This window comes from Dendrobates tinctorius, unplaced genomic scaffold, assembly GCF_039654945.1.
Source record: "Dendrobates tinctorius isolate UK_male_01 unplaced genomic scaffold, ASM3965494v1 ptg000103l, whole genome shotgun sequence".
In the NCBI taxonomy this organism is placed as follows: domain Eukaryota; kingdom Metazoa; phylum Chordata; class Amphibia; order Anura; family Dendrobatidae; genus Dendrobates; species Dendrobates tinctorius.
In genome coordinates, this window is record NW_027361771.1 from 979,379 (window position 1) to 1,001,996 (window position 22,618).

Below are 22,618 nucleotides of genomic sequence, written 5' to 3' on the forward strand. Positions count from 1 at the left end.
TGAACCCCCAAGTGTTTCACTAATGTTTATACTGCCCAGGCGTGAAAATAAAAAATCCTATTTTGCGCCAACAAAAATGATCGTTTTGTCCCCAATTTTAAATTTTCCCAAGGGTAACAAGAGAAATTGCACTCCAAAAGTTGTTGTCCAATTTGTCCTGAGTACACTGGTACCCCATATGTGGGGAAAAAACTGTTTAGGCACACGTCGGGGTCGGAAGGGAGTGACGTTTTGAAATGCAGACTTTGATGGAATGGTCTGCGGGCGTCATGTTCCGTTTGCAGAGCCCCTGATGTGGTTAAACAGTAGAAACCCCCCACAAGTGATCCCATTTTGGAAACCAAACCCCTAAGGAACTTATCTAGATATGTGGTGAGAACTTTGAACCCCCAAGTGTTTCACTAAAGTTTATACTGCCCAGGCGTGAAAATAAAAAATCCTATTTTGCGCCAACAAAAATGATTGTTTTGTCCCCAATTTTAAATTTTCCCAAGGGTAACAAGAGAAATTGGACTCCAAAAGTTGTTGTCCAATTTGTCCTGAGTACACTGGTACCCCATATGTGGGAAAAAACTGTTTAGGCACACGTCGGGGTCGGAAGGGAGTGACGTTTTGAAATGCAGACTTAGCGGGAATGGTCTGCAGGCATCATTTTCCATTTGCAGAGCCCCTGATGTGCCTAAACAGTAAAAAAAAAACCCACAAGTGACATTGATTTGGAAACTAGACCCCCAAGGAACTTATCTAGATGTGCCCCAACTAATCTAATGTTTCCGGTAAAGAAATTTAGTAGTGCATTGAGGTGTGGTACAATTTGAAGCAATCCTTCATACACAGGTCAGGTTTTTCGGGGCAGGTGTCGCATTGATAAATGGTGTCCTTGCGTATTCCGTTTTTGTAACACACTCGGCACCTTTTTTGCGATTTACCCTTTTTTCTAGTTTGCGGGACCTCCCCCGGGAAATGCTGACCTGGTACAATATGAACACCTTCAGTTCCGGAAGTTCTGGGGCCCGCTCCTTCCAGAGTGCCAAACATCAGGGCCTTAACCACTACCTCCTGGAACTCAAGGTACGATGTATTGGTGTGCACATTGTGACAGCAGGAATGCGTTGAGCATTGCCAATTGGATGATGTGCACGGCCAGCTTTTTGTACCACACCTTGGCCTTTCTCAAAGCATTGTACGGTTGGAGGAGTTGATCGGAGTGATCAACGCCCCCCATGTTTTTATTGTACCCCAGCACACATTCAGGTTTGCTGATCTGTGCAGAGGTACCCCGTACAGTGCTGAGGGCGCTGCCATCACCGTGTATGGTGGTCAAGAGAAAGACATCCCTCTTGTCCTTGTACTTGACCACCAGCAGGTGGTCGCTACACTGGGCCCTGCTCTCACCTTTTCGGAGCATCTGCCCAAGTAGCGTCTTCGGGAGGCCTCTCTGATTTTTGCGGACAGTACCGCAAGCTGCGGTACCTTGCGCAGAGAGGGATTTGTAGAGTGGGACACTGGTATAAAAGTTATCAGTGTAGAGGTGATAACCTTTATCCAGCAGTGGGTGCACCAAATCCCACACAATTTTCCCACTCACTCCCAGGTGAGGAGGACATTCAGGGGGTTCAATCCTGGTGTCCTTTCCTTCGTACACTCTAAACCTGTGGGTGTACCCTGAGGTACTCTCACACAGCTTATTGAGTTTGATTCCGTACCTGGCCCTCTTACTGGGCAGGTATTGATGGAATCCGAGCCTGCCCTTAAAATGGACCAAGGACTCATCCACGTAGATGTTCCTTTGGGGCACGTACACTTCAGCAAACATTTTGTTGAAGTGTTCGATGACCGGCCGAACTTTGAACAGACGGTCAAAGTTGGGGTCATCTCGTGCGGGACACTGTGCATTTTCGTTATAATGCAGAAACTTGAGGACGGCCTGAAAACGCGCCCGGACCATGACCATTCGGAACACTGGAGTGTTGAATAAAATATCAACACTCCAATATTGCGGAATTTCAGGCTTCTTCAGGATACCCATGTGGAGGACCAGGCCCCAAAACTGCCTCATTTCAACTGCGTCCACAAGAGACCAGTTAGTATAGGATGAACGCGGGTTTTGCTCCAAAAATTGCAGAGAGTACAAATTAGTTTGCTCCACCATGTGGTTAACAAAATCCTCAGAGAAAAAGACTTTGAAAAAGTCAATTTCTGTGAGGCCGGTGGTGTCAAACTTGATTCCTGATTCTGCCACAAAATCAGGAATCAGTGGCTCGTAATTTTTGGGGAGCGAGGTCCACACAGGGTCTGCTGAAACAGCTGCGGGCATGGTGGGCGCTGCCTCATCTTCTGTCCTGGAGCGTCTGCGTGGCGGTTCCGCAGGACCCGAGGAGGAAGATGAGGAGGGGGAAGAGGATGAAGAATCCGAAAAATAAAGAAAAGTCGGATCGTCATCCTCGCTATCAGTGTCGGAGGCAAGGTAAGAATATGCCTCCTCCATTGAATAGCGCTGTTGGGAGGAACGTGATGGGTGGGACTTTTTTTGTGTAAATATGGTGCTTGGGTGTACTTTATTTATAACTGTGTATGTGGTGGGGGGGCTAGTGATTGGTGCACACTATCCTGTAAGAAAAAGCTAAAAGGAAATGGGGAGCAAAATACCTGTGAAAAAAAAGTCTAAAACAGAAGGTCCTAGATATGATAAGTGAACAGCGTCACTTATCAAAATTTAGTGGCTGCTGGATGTGTGCACAGGGGTGGCTCAAAGGGGGGGAGGTGAAAAAGAAAAATGGAAAACAGCCGGCACGAACTTTGATAAGTGAATTGCGTCACTTATCAAAATTCGGCGGCTGCTAAATGTGCACACGGAAAAGGCACAAAGCGGGTAAAAAGAGGGGGCTGGGGGGATTGGGGTAGATGAATAGAGATCGGGCAGGCATCAACAGTTAAGGTTGGAGTTCGGTGGCACAAAAAGGGGAGAAAAAAAATTTAAAATGGCAGGCACAAGCTCTGATAAGTGATGTGCGTCACTTATCAAAGTTTTGCGGCTGCGGGATGTGTGTGCGGAGGTGGTGCAAAGGGAGCTAAGGAAAAAAGCGAGCACAAGTGTTGATCGGTGAACTGCGTCACCGATCAACGCTCGGCGGCTGCGCACGGAGGTGGCGCAAAAGTGGGGTGGAGGGGGGTAAAAATAGGGGGAAGGGGGATGGGTGGATGAAGAGAGATTGGGCAGGGATAAGTTAGGGTTGTAGTTAGGTGGCACAAAGGGGGGTAAAAAAAAATGAAAAACGGGATGTGTGTGCGGAGGTGGCGCAAAGGGGGCTAAGGAAAAAAAGCGAGCACAAGTGTTGATCGGTGAACTGCGTCACCGCTCGGCGGCTGCGCACGGAGGTGGCGCAAAAGTGGGGTGGAGGGGGGTAAAAATAGGGGGAAGGGGGATTGGGGTGGATGAAGAGAGATTGGGCAGGGATCAGTTAGGGTTGTAGTTAGGTGGCACAAAGGGGGGTGAAAAAAATGAAAAACGGGATGTGTGTGCGGAGGTGGCGCAAAGGGGGCTAAGGAAAAAAAAGCGAGCACGAGCGTTGATTGGTGAACTGCGTCACCGATCAACGCTAGGTGGCTGTGCACGGAGGCGGCGCAAAAGGGGGGGTGGAGGGGGGGTGGCGGGTTGAAGATAGATTGGGCAGGGGATCAGGGATCAATTAACACTTACAGTTGTAGTTTTCTTTCTTCTGCAGGGACTGTGATGCTACAAGCTGTGGCACCACAATACCCAGCACAGGAGCTCTTGCTGCGTCCGATCTCTTTGCAGGAATCCTCAGCTAGAGTGAGGACCCCTGCAGACAGGTCAGAGGCAAGTCAGGGGCAGGTCACAGAGCGGTCACATCGCTGCTGTGACCTGTCATTGGTGGGATCGAATGATTACATCGATCCCACCAATCCTGCTCTGGCTGGTGACCATGCTAACTGCCTAGGATCAGAGCTCACAGCTCCGACTCCTAGGCCGGTCATGGCCAGGTCATCAGCAGGGCAGAGCGGTCACAGCGTGACCGCAGCTGTGCCCTGTGGCTGGCGCAATCGCCAATCTAATCGATCGCGCCAACCACTTCCTGAAGGCCCTGCTGGGCATGTCCTAGGCTCCGGCCTAGGATCGATGCTATTACAGCACCGATCCGGGCCAGTACCGGTAGGGCACAGCGGCGATATTGCGCCGCTGTGCGCTGCGATTGGCGCGATCGATTAGATCGGCGATTGCGCCAATCTGGGGGCTTTTCTCCGGTGCCTGGCGTTGCCAGGAACTGGTCCTAGAATCTAGTACATCGGTACTCGATCCTAGCCTAGGATCCTGTTGTTTCAGCCAATCTGATTGGCTGAAACAAATAGAAGCGCTGTGATTGGCTGTTCTGAATTGAACAGCCAATAACCGCTCAGAGAGGGGCGGGCCAGGGCGGAGACTGCCCGGGATGCCGAGGCCATCTATCCTGAGGTAAGATGGCGTCGGCATTTTACTGCGATCACCGCGACTTAAGTCGCGATGTCGCATTAAAGGGCATGACGTAATATTCCGTCCATGGGAATTAGGTCCAGAGTCACATGGACGGAATATTACGTCCATTGTAGGTAAGGGGTTAAGTTGTGAAAAGTATGCCTTCCGTAATTGGTAGAATGTTTTAAAATACACATCTTTTAGTCAGACCTTTAAAAAAAACACATTTAAAAATTGGCTTAGCTGCTGGAAAGAGTTCTCTTGCTGTGATATTCTTTATTATCCACTATACATTTGAATGCCGTGGCATCTTTGTCAAGTGTAAAATAATAATCATTATTTTTATATAGCGCTGACATATTCCACAGGGCTTTACAGTTTGCACACATTATCATCACTGTCGCCGATGGGGCTCACAATCTAAATTCCATATCATTATGTCTTTGGAATGTGGGAGGAAACCCACGCCAACACGGCACGGGGAGAACATACAAACTCCTTGCACATGTTGTCCTTGGTGGGATTCAAATCCAGGACTCCAGCGCTGCAAGGCTGTAGTGCTATCCTCTGAGCTACCGTGCGCAAACCTATTGTTTGTATTATAGGTATTGTCTCATAAATTAGGATTTTACCCTATTGTGCGCTTCTTAGGCTGGTTTCACACTTGCGTTGGGCAGAGCTGCGGAGAGCTGCGCAGTTCCTCCATTAAGCCCCATCCACTGCCACACCTCTTCCATTCAGCTCTGCCTACGTCTGCATGCGTCATGCATACCTATCTTTAGCATTTGGTATGCAGGCCATGCGAATGCCTGCACATGCGTCGTTTTGACGCTGCGCCGAACGCAACATGTTACATTTTGTTGCGGGCGCGACAAAACGACGCATGTGGACGCATCCGCATACATTCGCATGGCCTGCATACCAATTGCTAAAGATAGTTATGCATGACGCATGCAGATGTAGGTGGAGCTGAATGGAAGATGTGCGGCAGTGGGCGGGACTTAACGAAGTTAGAAGGAAGTACGCAGCCCTCCGCCGCTCTGCCCAACACACGTGTGAAACCAGCCATACTTCACAGTCACTGTTTCCTTAGATTTCAGACCCTGACTTCTTAACAATATTCAACACCTGGTAATGATATAGATTCTGGAATGTTACGATTGTTCCAAATTGGTGTATATATTGTTAAGGATGTAATATTTCACAACTGCTTAACTTTATGCCATACTTTTTCAATTAGTACAATTGTAGGAGAATTGTATACAGAGGGAAATCTACCTGAGCTTAGAAAAGAGGATTTCCCCAACCCAACAAATGTTGGCACTGCAATAACAAGTAGCAACCGCGAATTTGGTAATGATAATCACCTTCATCTTTGTGTAGTGATTCCAAGTGGTTGTCCCTTCCACCAAATAAGTCTCTAAACAGAGCATTAATTTTATAGAATCTAAGTTGAGGTAGCCAAATTGGGGAATAAATATCATTTTAATCAAGATCACCCTTCCCACTACCGAAAGGTATAGTTTAGACCACGTTGTGATCTTTTGTTTAAACTTTACTAGCATGGGTTGTTCATATTTCATTTTTAAAGACACAGCAATACCCAATTGCTTGATTTCAGTTACTGCCTTCATTGGGATATCTGCACACAGTCTAGGAGCAGGCAAAAAATTCAACGGGAGCAGGACCAACTTGTCCCAGTTTCTTGTTAAGCCAGAGATTTCACCAAAACTAGAAATAATTATCACACTCCTCAAAGACTCGTGCACGTCACCCAAAGACCAAAGCAATTTAAACACATTTAAACTCACCATTCACAGTGTCCAGCTCTCCTAGGGCTAAGTAGTATGATCCGATTTGGGCAGAAAAGGGCTCTACAAATTGCGTGTTCAAGTGCAGTTTATGCAGAGCTGCAGAGTGATGAGATGTGAGCACTGCCTCTGACCGAGCAGAGTCGTAGCTGCTGAGTCTGTGTGTAAAGAGACACAAAGGCCAAATAATCACATATTTTAAAAACAGCAACGATACTGTAACTTTATTCAGAAGCCACTCTAGCATTTTATATAGAGCTGTACTGCTGAAGTCTGTATGGGGTTTGTATTTTTCAGACTATAGTGTGCACAAGCCCCTGGTGAATGTTAATTGATATGCCTATTGACTTCAATTGAATCTGTCAACCTTAACCGCTTCCCAATGCAGCCAATTTTCCCCTTTTCCTCCCAATCTTCTAAGAGCCATGACTTTGTTATTTGTCCTCCAACATTAACATACGAGGGCTTACCGTATATTTTGTGGGACAAGTTGTAGTTTTGAACTATTTTAACATACAATGTACTAGAAAATGTGAAAAAAATCCAAGTACAGTGAAATTGCAAAAAGAATGAAAATCTGCCATTGATTTTGTCAGGGTCCTGTCAGCGCCGGTGTGCAGCCTCCGCTGAGCAGGTACTCACCCGCATTGTAGGGGGGCCCGGGGTCAGGTATGGCCGGAAAGTACAAACAAGACCTGTGGACGCTGAAGTTTAGCAAGCAGTGAAGGACCTACGGTCATGTGACTGCAAGGGGCGGGGCTTAGCGTCCTGCTTCCAGAGATGGCAGGACACTAAACAGAAATACTCAGAGTCAGGCAAAACGGAGGTCATACACAAAGATAGCAGTAAAGTACCAGGGATGAGACAGAACGGATAGTCGGGGCCAAGCAGGGGTCAAAACCAAACAGACATAGAAGGTACCAAGCAGAATCCAACAAGCAATATCCAGAGAACAGTCCAAGTCGTACACAGAGTATCAAGCAACCAGAACACAGCACAAACATACTTAGGGGTCACCACACTATGCCAAGGGTGAAAGTATAACTGACAGGGATTGGAGCTTCCCAGGGGTTTAAGAAGCTCTCCCAGAACCAAAAAGAGGCCACAATCATTAACCCTAGGTGTGCAAGTCAAAACCTGCACTGAGCTCCAGACATTAACGCCTGCCGTGCAGCTCAAAAACCTGCACTGGGATCATGACAGTACCCCCCTCTCAACGGGGGGGCCTCTGGAGCCCCAGGCTTCCCTGGGTACTTGGCATGGAAAGCCCGAACCAGGCGATCTGCATGTACAGAGCGAGCAGGGACTCATGAGCGCTCCTCTGGTCCATATCCCTTCCAGTGGACCAGGTACTGCAAAGAGCGGCGCACCCGCCGAGAGTCCACAATATGTGTGACCTCATACTCCAATTGACCCTCCACCAGCACTGGAGGAACAACAGGCTCGGAGTCCTCTTTGACAGACCCTACGGATTTCAACAGAGATTTATGGAACACATTGGATATTTTTAAGGAGGCGGGGAGACGCAACCTATATGCCACTGGGTTGACTATCTCCATAATCTCGTACGGACCAATGAACTTTGGTCCCAACTTAGCTGATGGTACCTTTAAGTTGATGTTACGTGTGGAAAGCCAAACATTCTTTCCCACCTGAAACATGTCTACCGAGGCTCTTTTTGTCAGCAAAATATTTGTACCTCCCCTGGGCCCGAGAGATATGACGCTGGACTTCAGCCCAGAGGTTTTTTAACCATTAAACGGACCCCTCTACCCCTGGACAACCGGAATCCACCCATGAAAACTCCCCAAAATGCGGATTAAACCCATAGTTAATCAGGAATGGGGACATGTTGGTGGACTGACTCACCCGGTTGTTAAAAGCGAATTCCGCCAACGGTAACGCATCACACCAATCCTCCGGTCTGGCGGAGGTCAGACACCTGAGAATTTGTTCCAGGGATTGATTGGTGCGTTCTGTCTGACCATTACTCTCCGGGTGATATGCCGACGAGAAGGAGAGTGAGATGCCCAATTTCATACAGAACGCCCTCCAAAATTTGGCCACAAACTGCACACCTCTGTCAGACACAACATTCAAGGGTACCCCAAGCAATCGGACCACATGCTGCACAAACAACCTTGACAATGTTTCTGCTGAGGGTAATGCTGCCAAGGGAATGAAATGGGCCTGTTTAGAAAACCTATCCACCACCACCCAGATCATGGTATTGCCCCTGGAAGGTGGAAGGCTGGTAATAAAATCCATGGAAAGATGAGTCCATGGCCTATCAGGAACCGGTAAAGGTATGAGTTCCCCAGCCGGCCGGTTATGCGAGCTTTTGGAACGGGCACACACGCCACAAGCAGAAACAAATTTCTTGACATCGGACCTTAGTGAAGGCCACCAAAAAACCCCTGGCTTCTGCCTCTCTAGTGGCCGTGATACCTGGATGAGCACTCAGCCTAGACTCATGAAACTCCTGCAGAAGTCTAGGCCGCAATAAATCTGGAACAAACAATTTATCCCCTGGCCTGGTTGCCGGAGCTAGGGCCTGAGCCCTTAGAATTTCTTGTTCCAACTCAATGAGACCCGGGCCACTACCACCCTTGGGGGAAGAATGGAGGATGGCGGCTCAGGGGGAGACACTGGGTCAAAACTTCTGGACAGGACATCCGCTTTAACATTTTTGGACTCCGGTCGAAAAGTAATGGAGAACTGAAATCGTGAAAAAAAAAAGTGACCAACGGGCTTGTCTATGAGTAAGCCTCTTAGCAGATTCAAGGTATGCCAAATTTTTGTGATCCGTGACAACCGTGATAGGGTGAGCCGCCCCTTCCAAAAAGTGCCTCCATTCCTCAAACGCCAGCTTGACCGCAAGAAGTTCTCTATTGATTACATCATAGTTTCTCTCAGCTGAAGAGAACTTCTTGGAGAAGAAGGCACAGGGTCTGAGATTGGTAAGGGTGGCCGGACCCTGGGACAGCACAGCCCCCACCTCAGAAGCATCCACCTCCACAATGAATGGTTTGGACGGGTCTGGTTGTACCAACACCGGGGCGGACATGAAACATTTCTTAATAGCTGAGAAGGACTCCTTAGCGAGTACAGACCAATTTTTTACATCAGCGCCCTTCTGGGTAAGATCCGTGAGTGGTTTAACCACTTGTGAGAAACCTTTAATGAATCTCCGATAATAGTTCGCAAATCCTAAGAAGCGCTGGAGCCCCTTGAGATCTCGAGGCTGAACCCAGTCAGCGATCGCCAGTACCTTCTTAGGATCCATACGAAACCCCTCACAGGACACAATCAACCCCAAAAAAGACAGTTACTGCACAAAAAACAAACATTTTTCCAATTTAGCGAACAATTGGTTCTCCCTGAGTCTCTGGAGAACTGTCTGTAGATGTTGCAAGTGAGATTGGCTGTCCGGGGAATACACCAAAATGTCATCCAAATAAATAATAACAAAATGGCCTATCAGGTCAGAAAACACAACATTGATGAAATTCTGGAAAATAGCGGGTGCATTAGTTAACCCAAACGGCATAACCAGGTTTTCAAAGAGTCCTTCTGATGTGAGGAACGCAGTTTTTCACTCGTCCCCCTCCCGAACCCTTATCAGATTGTAGGCCCCCTGGAGATCTAACTTGGAGAACCATTGGGCCCCAGCTAACTGGCTACATAAGTCTGGGATGAGGGGAAGCGGGTAAGTGTTCCTAACAGTTATCTTGCTCAGGTCCCGAAAATCGAGGCACGGTCGCAAACCACCATCTTTCTTCTTCACAAAGAAGAATCCTGCTGCCACAGGTGACACAGAAGGCCTGATATGCCATTTGCGGAGACTCTCAGCTATGTACTCCTTCATGGCTTGGCGCTCAGGCCCAGACAAATTGAACAATCGAGCCTTAGGTAACTTGGCTCCGGGTACTAAATCAATGGCACAATCGTAGGGTCTATGTGGTGGCAGCGCCTCAGCCTCACTTTCGGAAAAACTGTCTTTGAAATCCTTCAGGTACTCCGGAATACCTTCCAGACCGACAGACAACACAGATACAGATTTAACAGCGTTAACAAGATGTCCCAGGTTACCACATTTATCCTTGTATCCCCATTGAGTGATCTCCCCTGTAACCCAATCAATGGTAGGATTATGGCGTTGAAGCCAAAGCATCCCCAGTACCAGTCCTGCAGGCAAGTTATCTAGCACAAAACAACTTAGTTTTTCCACATGAGTGGAACTCACTTTTAGAGAAAAAAGTTCAGACCTGCAACAGATACCGTCCTGGGTAAGAGGGGACGAGTCAATTGCCACAAGTTTAACAGGATCCTAAAGCCTGACTGTCCCTATCTTATTAAGAGTCATAATTTTGGTATCAATCAGGTTCACAGCAGAACCACAGTCAACAAAAGCAGTAGTCTGAACCAGACCATTACCAAGTTCCAGTTCCAACTTCAGCACCATTTTTGCACGTGAGGAAAATTGTACCTGAAGGTCTGGGTAGCCTCCTCAACTACTACCCGGACCTAGTCGTTTCCCACCATCTTGGAGGATGACAGACAGGAGGGGCAGTCCTTCTTCCAGTGTCCAGATTCCCCACAACAGAAGCACAACTGCTTCTCCCGGCGGCGTCTTCTTTCTTTTTCCTCACAGGTAAAAGAAACAAAACAGGGTGCATCCACTGTGTGAAACCTTTAAAACACAATTGTAATGGTGAGGCAAGGAGAGACTCACCTGGTAGGGTTGTGAAACACCACAACACCTACGAACGCATGAAACAGCTGCTGCAGTCTGCACAGGGTCCAAGGACTTGTAAGTGAAGATGGCTTTAAGGTGCAATGATACACTGCGCTGCTGTAGGTATAATTCAAGGAAATTTATTGGTGCCTACGTGTTTCCTGAGCTGTCCCAGCTCACTTCATCAGGGCATCCTGACAGCGGTGACAGCGCTCACCTCCATAGCCACAGGAAGAGTCCGGGTCTCATCTCCACTGGAGAATAATGATGTTTCCTGTTGCATAACGCCTCTAGCCCGCAGTCTGCGATCCATGCGAACCGCTTGGGTCATGGCATTCTCCTGGGAGTCAGGTGGAGGATGGAGTGCCAAGGCATCCTTCAGACGTTCACACAGGCCTCTACGAACAGCCCCCGAAGGGCGGCATCACTCCAAGAAATCTCGGCTGCCCAACGTCTGAATTCAGTACAGAACCACTCGTCCAAGTGCTCCCCCTGACAGACACTCATCACCTTGTCCTCAGCCAAACGCACTCTATCAGGCTCATCATAAATAAGCCCTAAGGCTTCAAAAAACGCATCCACATTCTCTCAGGGGCAAAAGAGGAAAGCGAAAATGCCCAGGCTTGTGGGGAACCCCTAAGCAGGGACATAACCACCCCCACCCTCTGTCTCTCATCCCCAGAGGAGCGGGGTCTCAAAGAGAAAAAGAGCTTACAGCCCTCCTTATATGCTCTGAATTCATCTTTGTTACCAGAAAACGTATCTGGCAATTTAACCGGGGATTCGGGTGGGACTAAAATTACATCTCTATTCCCCACCTGCTGAAAGCCTGCGGAAAGTACCCCCTGAACTGAGTCCTCAACCCGCCGTTGGGACTGGGCCAGAGCTTGGTGTTCCAAACTAAGCTTCTGCAGCGACTGACTCAAGCATTAAACCTGCTCAGATAAAGCACACATTGGATCCATGCTGCAGAAGTGAGGAGAGAAAAAAAAAATCAAGGTCAGTTATAATGTCAGGGTCATGTCAGGGTCCTGTCAGCGCCGGCGTGCAGCCTCTGCTGAGCAGGAACTCACCCGCACTGTAGGGGGGCCCGGAGTCAGGTACGGCCGGAAAGTACAAACAGGACCTGTGGATGCTGAAGTTTAGCAAGCAGTGAAGGACCTACGGTCATGTGACTGCAAGGGGCGGGGCTTAGCGTCCTGCTTCCAGAGATGGCAGGACATTAAACAGAAATACTTAGAGTCAGGCAAAATGGAGGTCATACACAGAGATAGTAGTAAAGTACCAGGGATGAGACAGAACGGATAGTCGGGGCCAAGCAGGGGTCAAAACCAAACAGACATAGAAGGTACCAAGCAGAATCCAACAAGCAATATCCAGAGAACAGACTGAGTCGTACACAGAGTATCAAGCAACCAGAACACAGCACAAACACACTCAGGGGTCACCACACTATGCCAAGGGTGAAAGTATAACTGACAGGGATTGGAGCTTCCCAGGGGTTTAAGAAGCTCTCCCAAAACCAAAAAGAGGCCACAATCATTAACCCCAGGTGTGCAGGTCAAAACCTGCACTGAACTCCAGACATTAACCCCTGCCGTGCAGCTCAAAAACCTGCACTGGGATCATGACAGTTTTTTTGTTTATACTGTGTTAGTTTTATAGTTACAATGACCTGGTACCATGATTAACTATATCAGTATGATTACGACAATGCCAAACTTGTCCAGATTTGTTATTTTAGTTGTGAGAAAAATTTGGACGTTTGCAAAAAGAAAAAAAGTGATATATATTCTTGTGTTTGCATTACCCTTTTCCCTAAGATGGACACCATATTGGGATGGATAAGAAATAGTGGCATTTAAATTTTTCTTTCTTTACAACTTTCACTGATTGGGTAAATTAATTTTGTTCTTATAATAAACAGGACTTTTACTGACGTGGCGATGCCTAATATCCTTATTTTTTTCCCCATATGTTTACTTTAGAATGTGGGGACAATGGTGGTGATTTCAGTTTTTATTTTTTTATTTTTTTTTAAATAATTTTCTTTTTGTTTTAGTCCCCTTAGGGAATCTGAACCTACAATTATCTGATACCTAATAATACAATGGTATTGCAGTACATAGTAAGAATCACGGTCTGCTACATAGCCCAGCCATATGCTGATTTTCAATTAAGCATCATAGAGGTCTTCAGCTGACCCTTGGCTGCTATGGTAACCCATCGGCATCTGGCGCTTGTATCACAAGGTGGGTTGTGGGTGGGGAGATTGTGTTGCAAAAGATTGACAGTGGTATTAAGGACATTAAAAGCAGAAGGTGGAGCTCAGTTCCACACACTACTCTTAGAGGCAGATGATGGCTATTTAACACAAACATCTCCTGCCAGGATTGTGGCAAGCTCATCCTTTGAGCCTGCTCCATACACTCATTCCTGACTTGTGCTGAACTTGATGGGGATGGGGCTGTATATAACAGTTGCTGACTGAAGTGATATACTGCAGGATGCTGACAGAACACTGATGTAAAACTGCGAATGCTGCTCAATAGATGCATATGACAGAGAATTATTTTCTGCCATATGCATCAATAGATGTACATTTTCAGTTTCACATGATTGAGCTGTCAATAGACAACAAACAACCATATCACTGTGGAGGGGTGTAAGAGGGTTTAACACTATGGGCAGCTATATGGATGTAGATAGAAGATTAGATCAGTCAGGCCGGTTACTATTAAAAAGAAGAGAGTGCATAGTCACAAGGTGAATTCTGCAATTAAATTAGCTAATTGGAGTATCTAGTAGCTAGTAAGGAATTACAGGAGAGAGGGAAGGGGTTTGCAACATGAAATATGTCATGCTCACCTCCCCGGCTCCGGCGCGTCCTGCGGCTTCAGTAGCCGCCGCTCTAACCACTGCCGCCACCGTGCTTCCTGGCCCTGCTTCTGGCCCTGCTCCTGCCACCGCCGCGCTGCCCGCCTCTGCTGCATCCCCTGTAGCCATGACGCCGGCGGTCTCCGCTCTCTCCTGTTTCTCCATGCTGTCCAGGCACTTCCGGTCCTCTCGGCCCGCCTCCTCTGCTGGTACCTGTCGATCTAAGGCTTTGCCCCCTGTCATGCGGCCGGCCTCTGCTCCTCCCCAGGTAGGCGCACGCCCCCCAGACGAAGCGTCCTATCCCTCGGCTCCTAGACTCCGCCTCACTATAACCTGGAAGTCCACCTGCGTGCCCTATATCAGGCAGCCTCTCCCTAGGCTCCCTGCCTGATTATCAATTGTGCTTCGCGCTCTGATATCGGGTCCACGCTTCCTAGCGCTCCGTCCGTCTCTGTGCCTTGCACTCCTCCTGACTTCCGCTAGTCTGTCTCTTAGTTACCCTCTCGTGTTCCTTTTCAGGTCTGCTCCGTTACTGTCCCCGTCTACCTGATCCTGCATCCCTCCTGGTCGGTCACCTCCATCCTCGCGGCTACAGCAGTCTCCCCTGTGGCCGTCATCATCTCCCATCGGGTCTCCAGTCCTTCCCCTGCCCACGTCATCCTCCGGTTGTCCCCAGGTATCAGCTTCCGCGGCGATAGTCTCCCTTGGGTCTGCCCCTAACACTCCCTGTATAGGGGGTGGTCCACCTGGTCAGCTCGCCTAGGGGAGGTTCATCGTCGCAGTCCTGAGGGTTCAGCTCCCGGAGGTTTCTAGCCTCACAGTATAATCAGGCCATGGACCCCGCTGGTACCTCGACCCCAACTCAAAAGGAACTCCTGTTCCTACGAGAAAACCAGGCGAGGATAATGTCCTTCCTCAAGTCCATGGAGTCCCATCTGTCATCCACACAGACCTCTGATCCCACTAGCGCTCCTCAGATGGCGGGTCTTCAGCAGGAGCTCGCACAGCAGCGTGACACGCAGGCCCATATTTTAAACTACATGGCCTCAGTGGATAACCGTCTTCTGGCTCTCCAGTCTGCAGCCTCCACTCCACCCCAGGCAGCAGCTCCCCACCCACCACCCCGTTTAGCAAAACCCCCACGCTATAACGGCGATCCCAAATTATGCAGAGGGTTTCTAAATCAATGTCAGCTACACTTTGAGCTGTCCCCTCTGCAGTATCCCACTGACCGGACCAAGGTTGCTTTTGTCGTGTCCCACTTGGAGGGGGAGGCCCTGGCTTGGGTAAACCCTCTCTGGGAGCGAGATGATCCCATTGTCTCCCAGCTGTCTATTTTTCTGGACACCTTTCAGAAGGTGTTCGATGAACCGGGTAGCTTAGTCTCTACTACCGACGCGCTGTTTAATCTCCACCAGGGGGTACTCTCGGTAGGTCAGTACACCATTCGGTTCCATACCCTATCCTCTGAGTTGGGGTGGAACAATGAGGCCTTGGTGGGGGCCTTTTGGCGGGGACTTTCTGCTCGAATTAAAGACGAGTTAGCTGGACGTGATACTCCAGCCTCCCTGGAGGACTTGATCTCCCTGGCCACCCGCATCGACCTACGATTCCAGGAGCGATCCCGCGAGGCCGCCAGAGAGAGAAGACCTCGCGTCCTTCCGGCCGCTCGCAGCCCTCCCCGCTCCCGTCCTGCGTTGTCTTCTGCGGTTTCTGTACCGGAGCCCATGCAAGTAGATCATCTAAAACCGGTGGAGGAGCGTCGGAGAGAGGGATCGAACAGAGGCTCTGCTTCTATTGTGGGAGTGCTTCCCACTTCCTCCGTTCCTGTCCTATTCGCCCGGGAAACGCCTCCGCCTAGGACAGGTAAGAGAGGCCTCCCTAGGTGATTATGATTCCTCTCTACCTTTGATTCTCTCCGTTATTCTGCACATAGGCTCCAAACGTTTCTCTGAGTGGGCTTACCTTGATTCAGGCGCAGCGGGCAACTTCATTCAGTTCGAGGCGGATAAGAGACTTCGGATCCCTGTGTGATCCCTGGAGACTCCTCGGCAGATTGCTTCGGTCGACGGTCGACCCTTGCGGATGTCCGTTACTCAGGTCACCGAAGAAGTAGAACTTCAGATTGGAGCCTTACACCGGGAGAAGATTGTCTTTTATGTACTGCCTGCGCTATCCCATACCATCCTCTTGGGCCTACCCTGGTTGAGAACTCACGAGCCTACCTTGAACTGGCGCTCCGGGGACATCCTGCACTGGGGACAGTCTTGTCAAGATAGATGTCTGTCTGCCGTTCTACCGAAGAACTTCACGCCTCTCACTTTGGTCTCCACTGATCTACCATCAGCCTATTGGGCTTTTTCGGACGTCTTCGATAAGAAGGAGGCGGAGGTTCTGCCCCCGCATTGACCCTACGATTGCCCAATCGATCTGGTCCCAGGGTCGACTCCACCTCGAGGTCGGATCTATCCTTTATCCCCTCCCGAGACACTGGCCATGACCGAATATATCCAAGAAAACTTGGCCAGAGGCTTTATTCGCAAGTCGTGGTCACCTGCAGGAGCAGGGTTCTTTTTCGTCAAGAAAAAGGATGGATCGCTTCGTCCCTGCTTTGATTATCGGGGTCTCAATAATATCACCATCAAAAACAAATACCCGCTGCCTCTCATTCCGGAGCTATCTGACCGTCTACGGGGAGCACGAATCTTCACGAAATTGGATCTCCGAGGGGCCTATAATCTAGTCCGCATTCGCTCCGGAGATGAGTGGAAGACCGCTTTCAATACCCGAGACGGCCACTACGAGTATTTGGTGATGCCTTTTTGTCTGTGCAATGCTCCCGCAGTGTTTCAGGAGTTCGTCAACGACGTGTTTCGAGACCTTCTCTACTCCTGTGTGGTGGTGTATTTGGACGATATCCTTGTATTTTCCCCGGACCTGGCTGCCCACCGAAAAGACGTCCGTCAAGTCTTACTACGATTAAGAGAGCATCGTCTCTACGCCAAACTCGAGAAATGCGCCTTCGAGCAATCTTCTCTGCCGTTCCTGGGTTATATCATTTCGGACTCCGGCCTACGTATGGACCCAGAAAAAGTGTCCGCCATGCTCAAATGGCCGCGTCCCCAGGGAATCAAAGCGATCCAACGTTTCCTTGGTTTTGCCAATTATCGGCAATTTATTCCACACTTTTCTACCTTGACCGCTCCAATCTCCGCCTTAACCCGAAAGGGAGCCAATCCTCACCTCTGGTCCCCGGAAGCTGAGGATGCTTTTCAAGCCTTGAGACAAGCTTTCGCTACGGCTTCCATCCTCCATCGTCCTGAGGTCAACAAACCTTTCATTCTCGAAGTAGACGCATCAGCCATCGGAGCAGGGGCGGTTCTTTCCCAGAGATCTTCCTCCGGTCGCCTGCTCACCTGCAGTTTTTTCTCGAAGATGTTCTCCACCGCGGAGAGAAACTACACCATTGGTGACAGAGAGTTGCTTGCCATCAAATTGGCCCTGGAGGAGTGGCGGTACCTTTTGGAGGGAGCGGTGCATCCGTTCAAAATCTACACCGACCACAAGAACCTGGCATACATCCAGTCAGCACAAAGACTTAATCCCCGGCAAGCCAGGTGGTCGCTATTCTTTGCCTGCTTCGATTTTGAACTGCATTTCCGTCCTGGAGACAAGAATCTCAAAGCAGATGCCTTATCCAGGTCCTTTCTGGTCTCTGATCATGAAGAGGAGCCATCGCACATCATGGATCCCAGTAAAGTCATCATGGTCGCTCCCGTTAGCTTGACTTCATTACCGTCGGGTAAGACCTTCGTGAAGGAAAGTGAGAGGAAACGAGTACTACGTTTGGGCCATGCCTCCAAACTAGCCGGCCATGTAGGCCTCAAGAAAATGCTCCTTCTCATTTCTCGTTTTTATTGGTGGCCATCTCTTCGTCAAGATGTCCGAAACTTTATCGCCTCGTGCCCATCGTGTGCCAGAAACAAAGTCCCACGGCACCTACCCTCCGGACTCTTACACCCGCTCCCGGTTCCTTCGGCCCCCTGGCAGCATGTCGCAATGGACTTTATTACTGCTCTGCCCCGGTCTTCTGGTCACACCGTCATCTTGGTCGTGGTGGATCGGTTTTCTAAGATGGCCCATTTTATTGCTCTGCCCGGCTTACCCTCCGTGCCTGAATTGGCGAAGATTTTCGTCACCCATGTGTTCCGGATTCACGGCTTCCCCAAACATATAGTTTCCGACAGAGGGGTTCAGTTCACCTCACGGTTTTGGAGGGCCCTGTGCAGTATGATGGAGGTAACGTTGGACTTCTCCTCTTCCTACCATCCCCAAACCAACGGCCAGGCTGAACGCACGAATCAAATCCTTGTGTCTTATCTCCGGCATTTTTCCAACGCCCACCAGAATGACTGGTCCAGCCTACTCCCTTGGGCTGAATTCACCTACAACAACCATACCAGTGAATCCTCCTCCAAATCACCCTTCTTCATTGTCTATGGACAACATCCAGGTGTTCCTCTGCCGGTACCTCCTGTCTCGGGTGTGCCAGCGGCCGATCTTCTGACCGAGGAGTTCTCCAGGGTCTGGCAGGAGACCAAAACCGCGCTCGATCAGGCTCAAGGTAGGATCAAGAGACATGCGGATAAAAGACGCCTGGATTCTTCACTGTACCAACCCGGAGATAAAGTATGGCTGTCTTCAAAATTTGTCCATCTAAAACAACCCTCCTACAAACTTGGTCCTCGGTATATAGGTCTGTTTGAAGTCTTGGCTCGTAGCAATGATGTGGCCTACAAGTTAAAACTTCCCGCCTCGCTGAGAATTCCTAATTCGTTCCATTCTTCTCTCTTAAAGCCTGTTATCCTGAACCGTTTTCACCCTTCCACTGGCCGCTCACCCCTGCCTGTGTCTGCACAGGATGTCTTTGAAGTTAAAGACATTCTTGCGATGAAAAGATCCAGAGGTAGGACCCTCTTCTTAATTGACTGGAAGGGATTCGGCCCCGAGGAGAGATCTTGGGAGCCCCGCGAGACTATTCAGGCTCCTTGAATCCTAGCCCGATTCCTTTCTGGCCTTAAGAAGAGGGGGCGTAAGGAGGGGGGTACTGTCACGCTCACCTCCTCGGCTCGTCCTGCGGCTTCAGTTGCCGCCGCTCTGACCACTGCCGCCACCGTGCTTCCTGGCCCTGCTCCTGCCACCGCCGCGCTGCCCGCCTCTGCTGCATCCCCTGTAGCCATGACACCGGCGGTCTCCGCTCTCTCCTGTGGCTCCACGCTGTCCAGGCACTTCCGGTCCTCTCGGCCCGCCTCCTCTGCTGGTACCCGTCGATCTAAGGCTTCGCCCCCTGTCATGCGGCCGGCCTCTGCTCCTCCCCAGGTACGCAGGCGCACGCCCCCCAGACCAAGCGTCCTATCCCTCGGCTCCTAGACTCCGCCTCACCCTAACCCGGAAGTCCACCTGCGTGCCCTATATCAGGCAGCCTCTCCCTAAGCTCCCTGCCTGATTATCAATTGTGCTTCGCGATCTGACATCGGGTCCACGCTTCCTAGCGCTCCGTCCGTCTCTGTGCCTTGCACTCCTCCTGACTTTCGCTAGTCTGCCTCTTAGTTACCCTCTCGTGTTCCTTTTCAGGTCTGCTCCATTCCTGTCCTCGTCTACCTGTTCCTGCATCCCTCCTGGTGGGTCACCTCCATCCTCGCGGCTACAGCAGTCTCCCCTGTGGCCGTCATCATCTCCCATCGGGTCTCCAGTCCTTCCCCTGCCTACGTCATCCTCCGGTTGTCCCCAGGTATCAGCTTCCGCGGCGATAGTCTCCCTTGGGTCTGCCCCTAACACTCCCTGTATAGGGGGTGGTCCACCTGGTCAGCTCGCCTAGGGGGAGGTTCGTCGTCGCGGTCCTGAGGGTTCAGCTACTGGAGGTTTCTAGCCTCACAAAATAATAGCAAATGCTGCTCGGAAATGTAGTTTTAGCTGATAAAAATAGGCCCATAGGTATAAGAAAGAAACGTTATGTTGGGCTTTGTCTGTATATTAACAATAACTCATTTACTGTGCTTTGTGAAAAATAATACAATTCTGGAAGTAAACCTTTAAACTCCCAGAGAATTAATAGACGTGTCAGCATATAATTGAGACGCTGGCTGGTACATTAAAGTGAGTGTCCAACTATTACATATTAATTTACTAGAGCATTGCACAATTCGTAACAGCATTTGCATGCTGGTAAAAAATAATTCAGTAAAGAATAAAAGGGAACCTGTCAGAAGGATTGTGCACAGCAACCTACACACAGTGCTGATTAACATGATACCTTGGTTAATGAAATATGACTTGTGGTTGCTGTTTAATCTTTATTTTCAGTTAATGATATGCCCGTGCTCCAGGGCGGCCTGTGAGGAGGTCTTCATGTGGTGCTCTGATTAGATATTCATCAATGACCGGCCATAAGCCATCAGTATGAATACCTAAGCAGAGTACCACATGAAGACTCCCACATGGCGCCCCGAAGCACAAGCATATGATTAACTCAAAACTGAAAATAAAGATTAAACAACAACCACAAGACAGATTTTATTAACCAAGGTATCATTTTAATCAGTATAAGGACGCTGACCTGACACTGCTTGTAGGTTACTGCTTGTAGGTTACTATGCACAATCCTGCTGACAGTTTCCCTTTAAGACATTCACTTACATAGTATGGCGCCACCTGGTGTGCAAAGAGTATAGCAATGTGCACATCCAGCAAATGAGCCAAATCAGAGGCTCAGTTTCTCATCCCACGGACAGATCAGTGAATACTAATATCCTGTTCATGGAAACTCGACCAATAGTAATAGCCATCGATTTCTGCCCTGCTCGTCAGGGAAAAAGCAGAGCCTCTGCTAGGAAGGGAAAATTGATTATATTGTCAGCTGTAAATGTGGGAAGGGAAGAGATATTCTGTCAAGGATTCTGTCAAAATGAAAACATGGAAGCAGACAAAAAGAAGATTATGAAAGATGATAAGGGTATTAATTCATAGAAACTCCCCTTTAATACATCCAAAGTCATGTAAAACTGATGTTGAAGAACACTTTTGTTTTTTTCATTAAAGAAGCCCTATATATCTAAGTGTTATAAAGAAGTTATGTTCACATTAAAGGGAACCACGCTGGTGACGAATGGGTCAGGTTCCTAAAATTAAATATACCACTTATAACACTTGTAGATTGTAAGCTCTTACGAGAATGGTCATAATTATATTTGCTTTAATTATTGTTTTATCTTTAACTTTGTTACTTATCACTGTTGTATATGAACTGTTGAATTGAAATGCGCTGCACTATATAAAGATTACTTTTACCATATTAACATTATTAAAGGTCACACTGCCTTTTGCTTTACCGTATATAGCATTCTGCCTGCAGTCAGTAAGAAAAAACAGAAAATCAATTTATCTAAACTGTGGTAACAAAAGGTTTATATAATAGAAGATAGAGCTTCCAACCTTCCGAACGTCCTCACGGTGGATCCAGCAGACACGTCTCCTGAGCTGATCTCCCACACATAGTGATACAACGCTGGAGCTGGAAGCATCCTCTTCGTCTACCCCTTATTCTACAAAGCAAGGCTCACATTACATTACACAAGTCAAAGGCTACCCATTATATCAATAAACATTACTAGCAGTATGCATCTTATCTAACAGTGCTATTTTTTGCTACTTTATAAGTATTTATGCTACATGCATTTAAGACTTTTGAGTGACTTTTTTCAGTTTACCATAATTTATTATTATTAGTTAATAATTTCCCGAATTATCGTAAAAAAACACAATAAAATTTTGCAGTTTTCACTGGTTCACAATAATAACATGTCTTTCTATGTAAAGGTCAGCTGTGAGCAGTCATTATAAAGCCGACCATACACATTAGATTGCTATTAGCCAAACGATGCTTCAGCCGACTGTTAGCCCAGCAGCCATCTTGGCTGGTTCTCCCATATGTTCACTCCTATGTTCTCTATGAGAAAGCCATTGACAGAGATCTTGTTAGGAACGGCGGAACGCACTAAATAAAAATAAATAATAAAGTGCGTTCGCCGCTCGGGGTCCACCGTGCAGTAGGTGTTACACCGCTGCTAGGTAATGACAGAGGAGCAATATGGTGGTATGACGCGCACGGGTTCAACTTCACCCGGAGTGTGCAGAGCGGGCTCTGTTCACACACAGAGGTGCCGCAACAAAAACATACAAAATGCTGAACCTGTTAGTGACACAGGCCTCAGGTAAAAGCACACACGGTATCTGGTCACAGGAGCAGGACCCAAGACAGAGGAGCTGCGTCCCTCTAGACCTACCGTGTGTGCGGCGTTGCTTCTGCGAGCACCAAGAAGGGCTGCAACTGCAGCGCGGCTAGGGCACTGCCGCTCGACGACAAAGCCAGAAAGCAAGCGCAATGTCGGACACTAGCGTAGCGGTGCGGTGTGCACAGTGGCTTAAGGCTTGCCACTGACTGGCGCTGACTGCTAAACTAATTCCCTATCCACATGCGTAATATCAGAGGGAAGGGGTTTTATAATGAGTCAGTCACCAGAAACATACATCAGTCACCATTCACACATAGCAAGTATAGTCTATACTAGCGCATGGCCAAACGGTCATGCGCGCTTTTTATAGCCGTGCGGGTCCTTCCAGATCTCCGAGATGGACCAATGAGATCTGGAGCAGGACCTG

The 22,618-nt window shown here is 48.7% G+C and overlaps 1 protein-coding gene across 2 annotated transcripts in view; it reads right to left on the reverse strand.

Annotated features, from left to right (window-relative positions):
* TEN1 (TEN1 subunit of CST complex) overlaps window positions 1-22,618 on the reverse strand; it is a 41,740-nt gene that overhangs the window by 4,095 nt on the left and 15,027 nt on the right. For both annotated transcript variants that reach the window (XM_073587908.1, XM_073587909.1), the window contains exons 2-3: window positions 21,392-21,501; window positions 6,286-6,443 (exon numbers count right to left, since the gene is read on the reverse strand). In XM_073587908.1, the coding sequence (XP_073444009.1) occupies window positions 6,286-6,443; window positions 21,392-21,480 (247 nt within the window). In that variant the 5' untranslated portion in view covers window positions 21,481-21,501. The remainder of the gene's footprint in view (window positions 1-6,285; window positions 6,444-21,391; window positions 21,502-22,618) is intronic.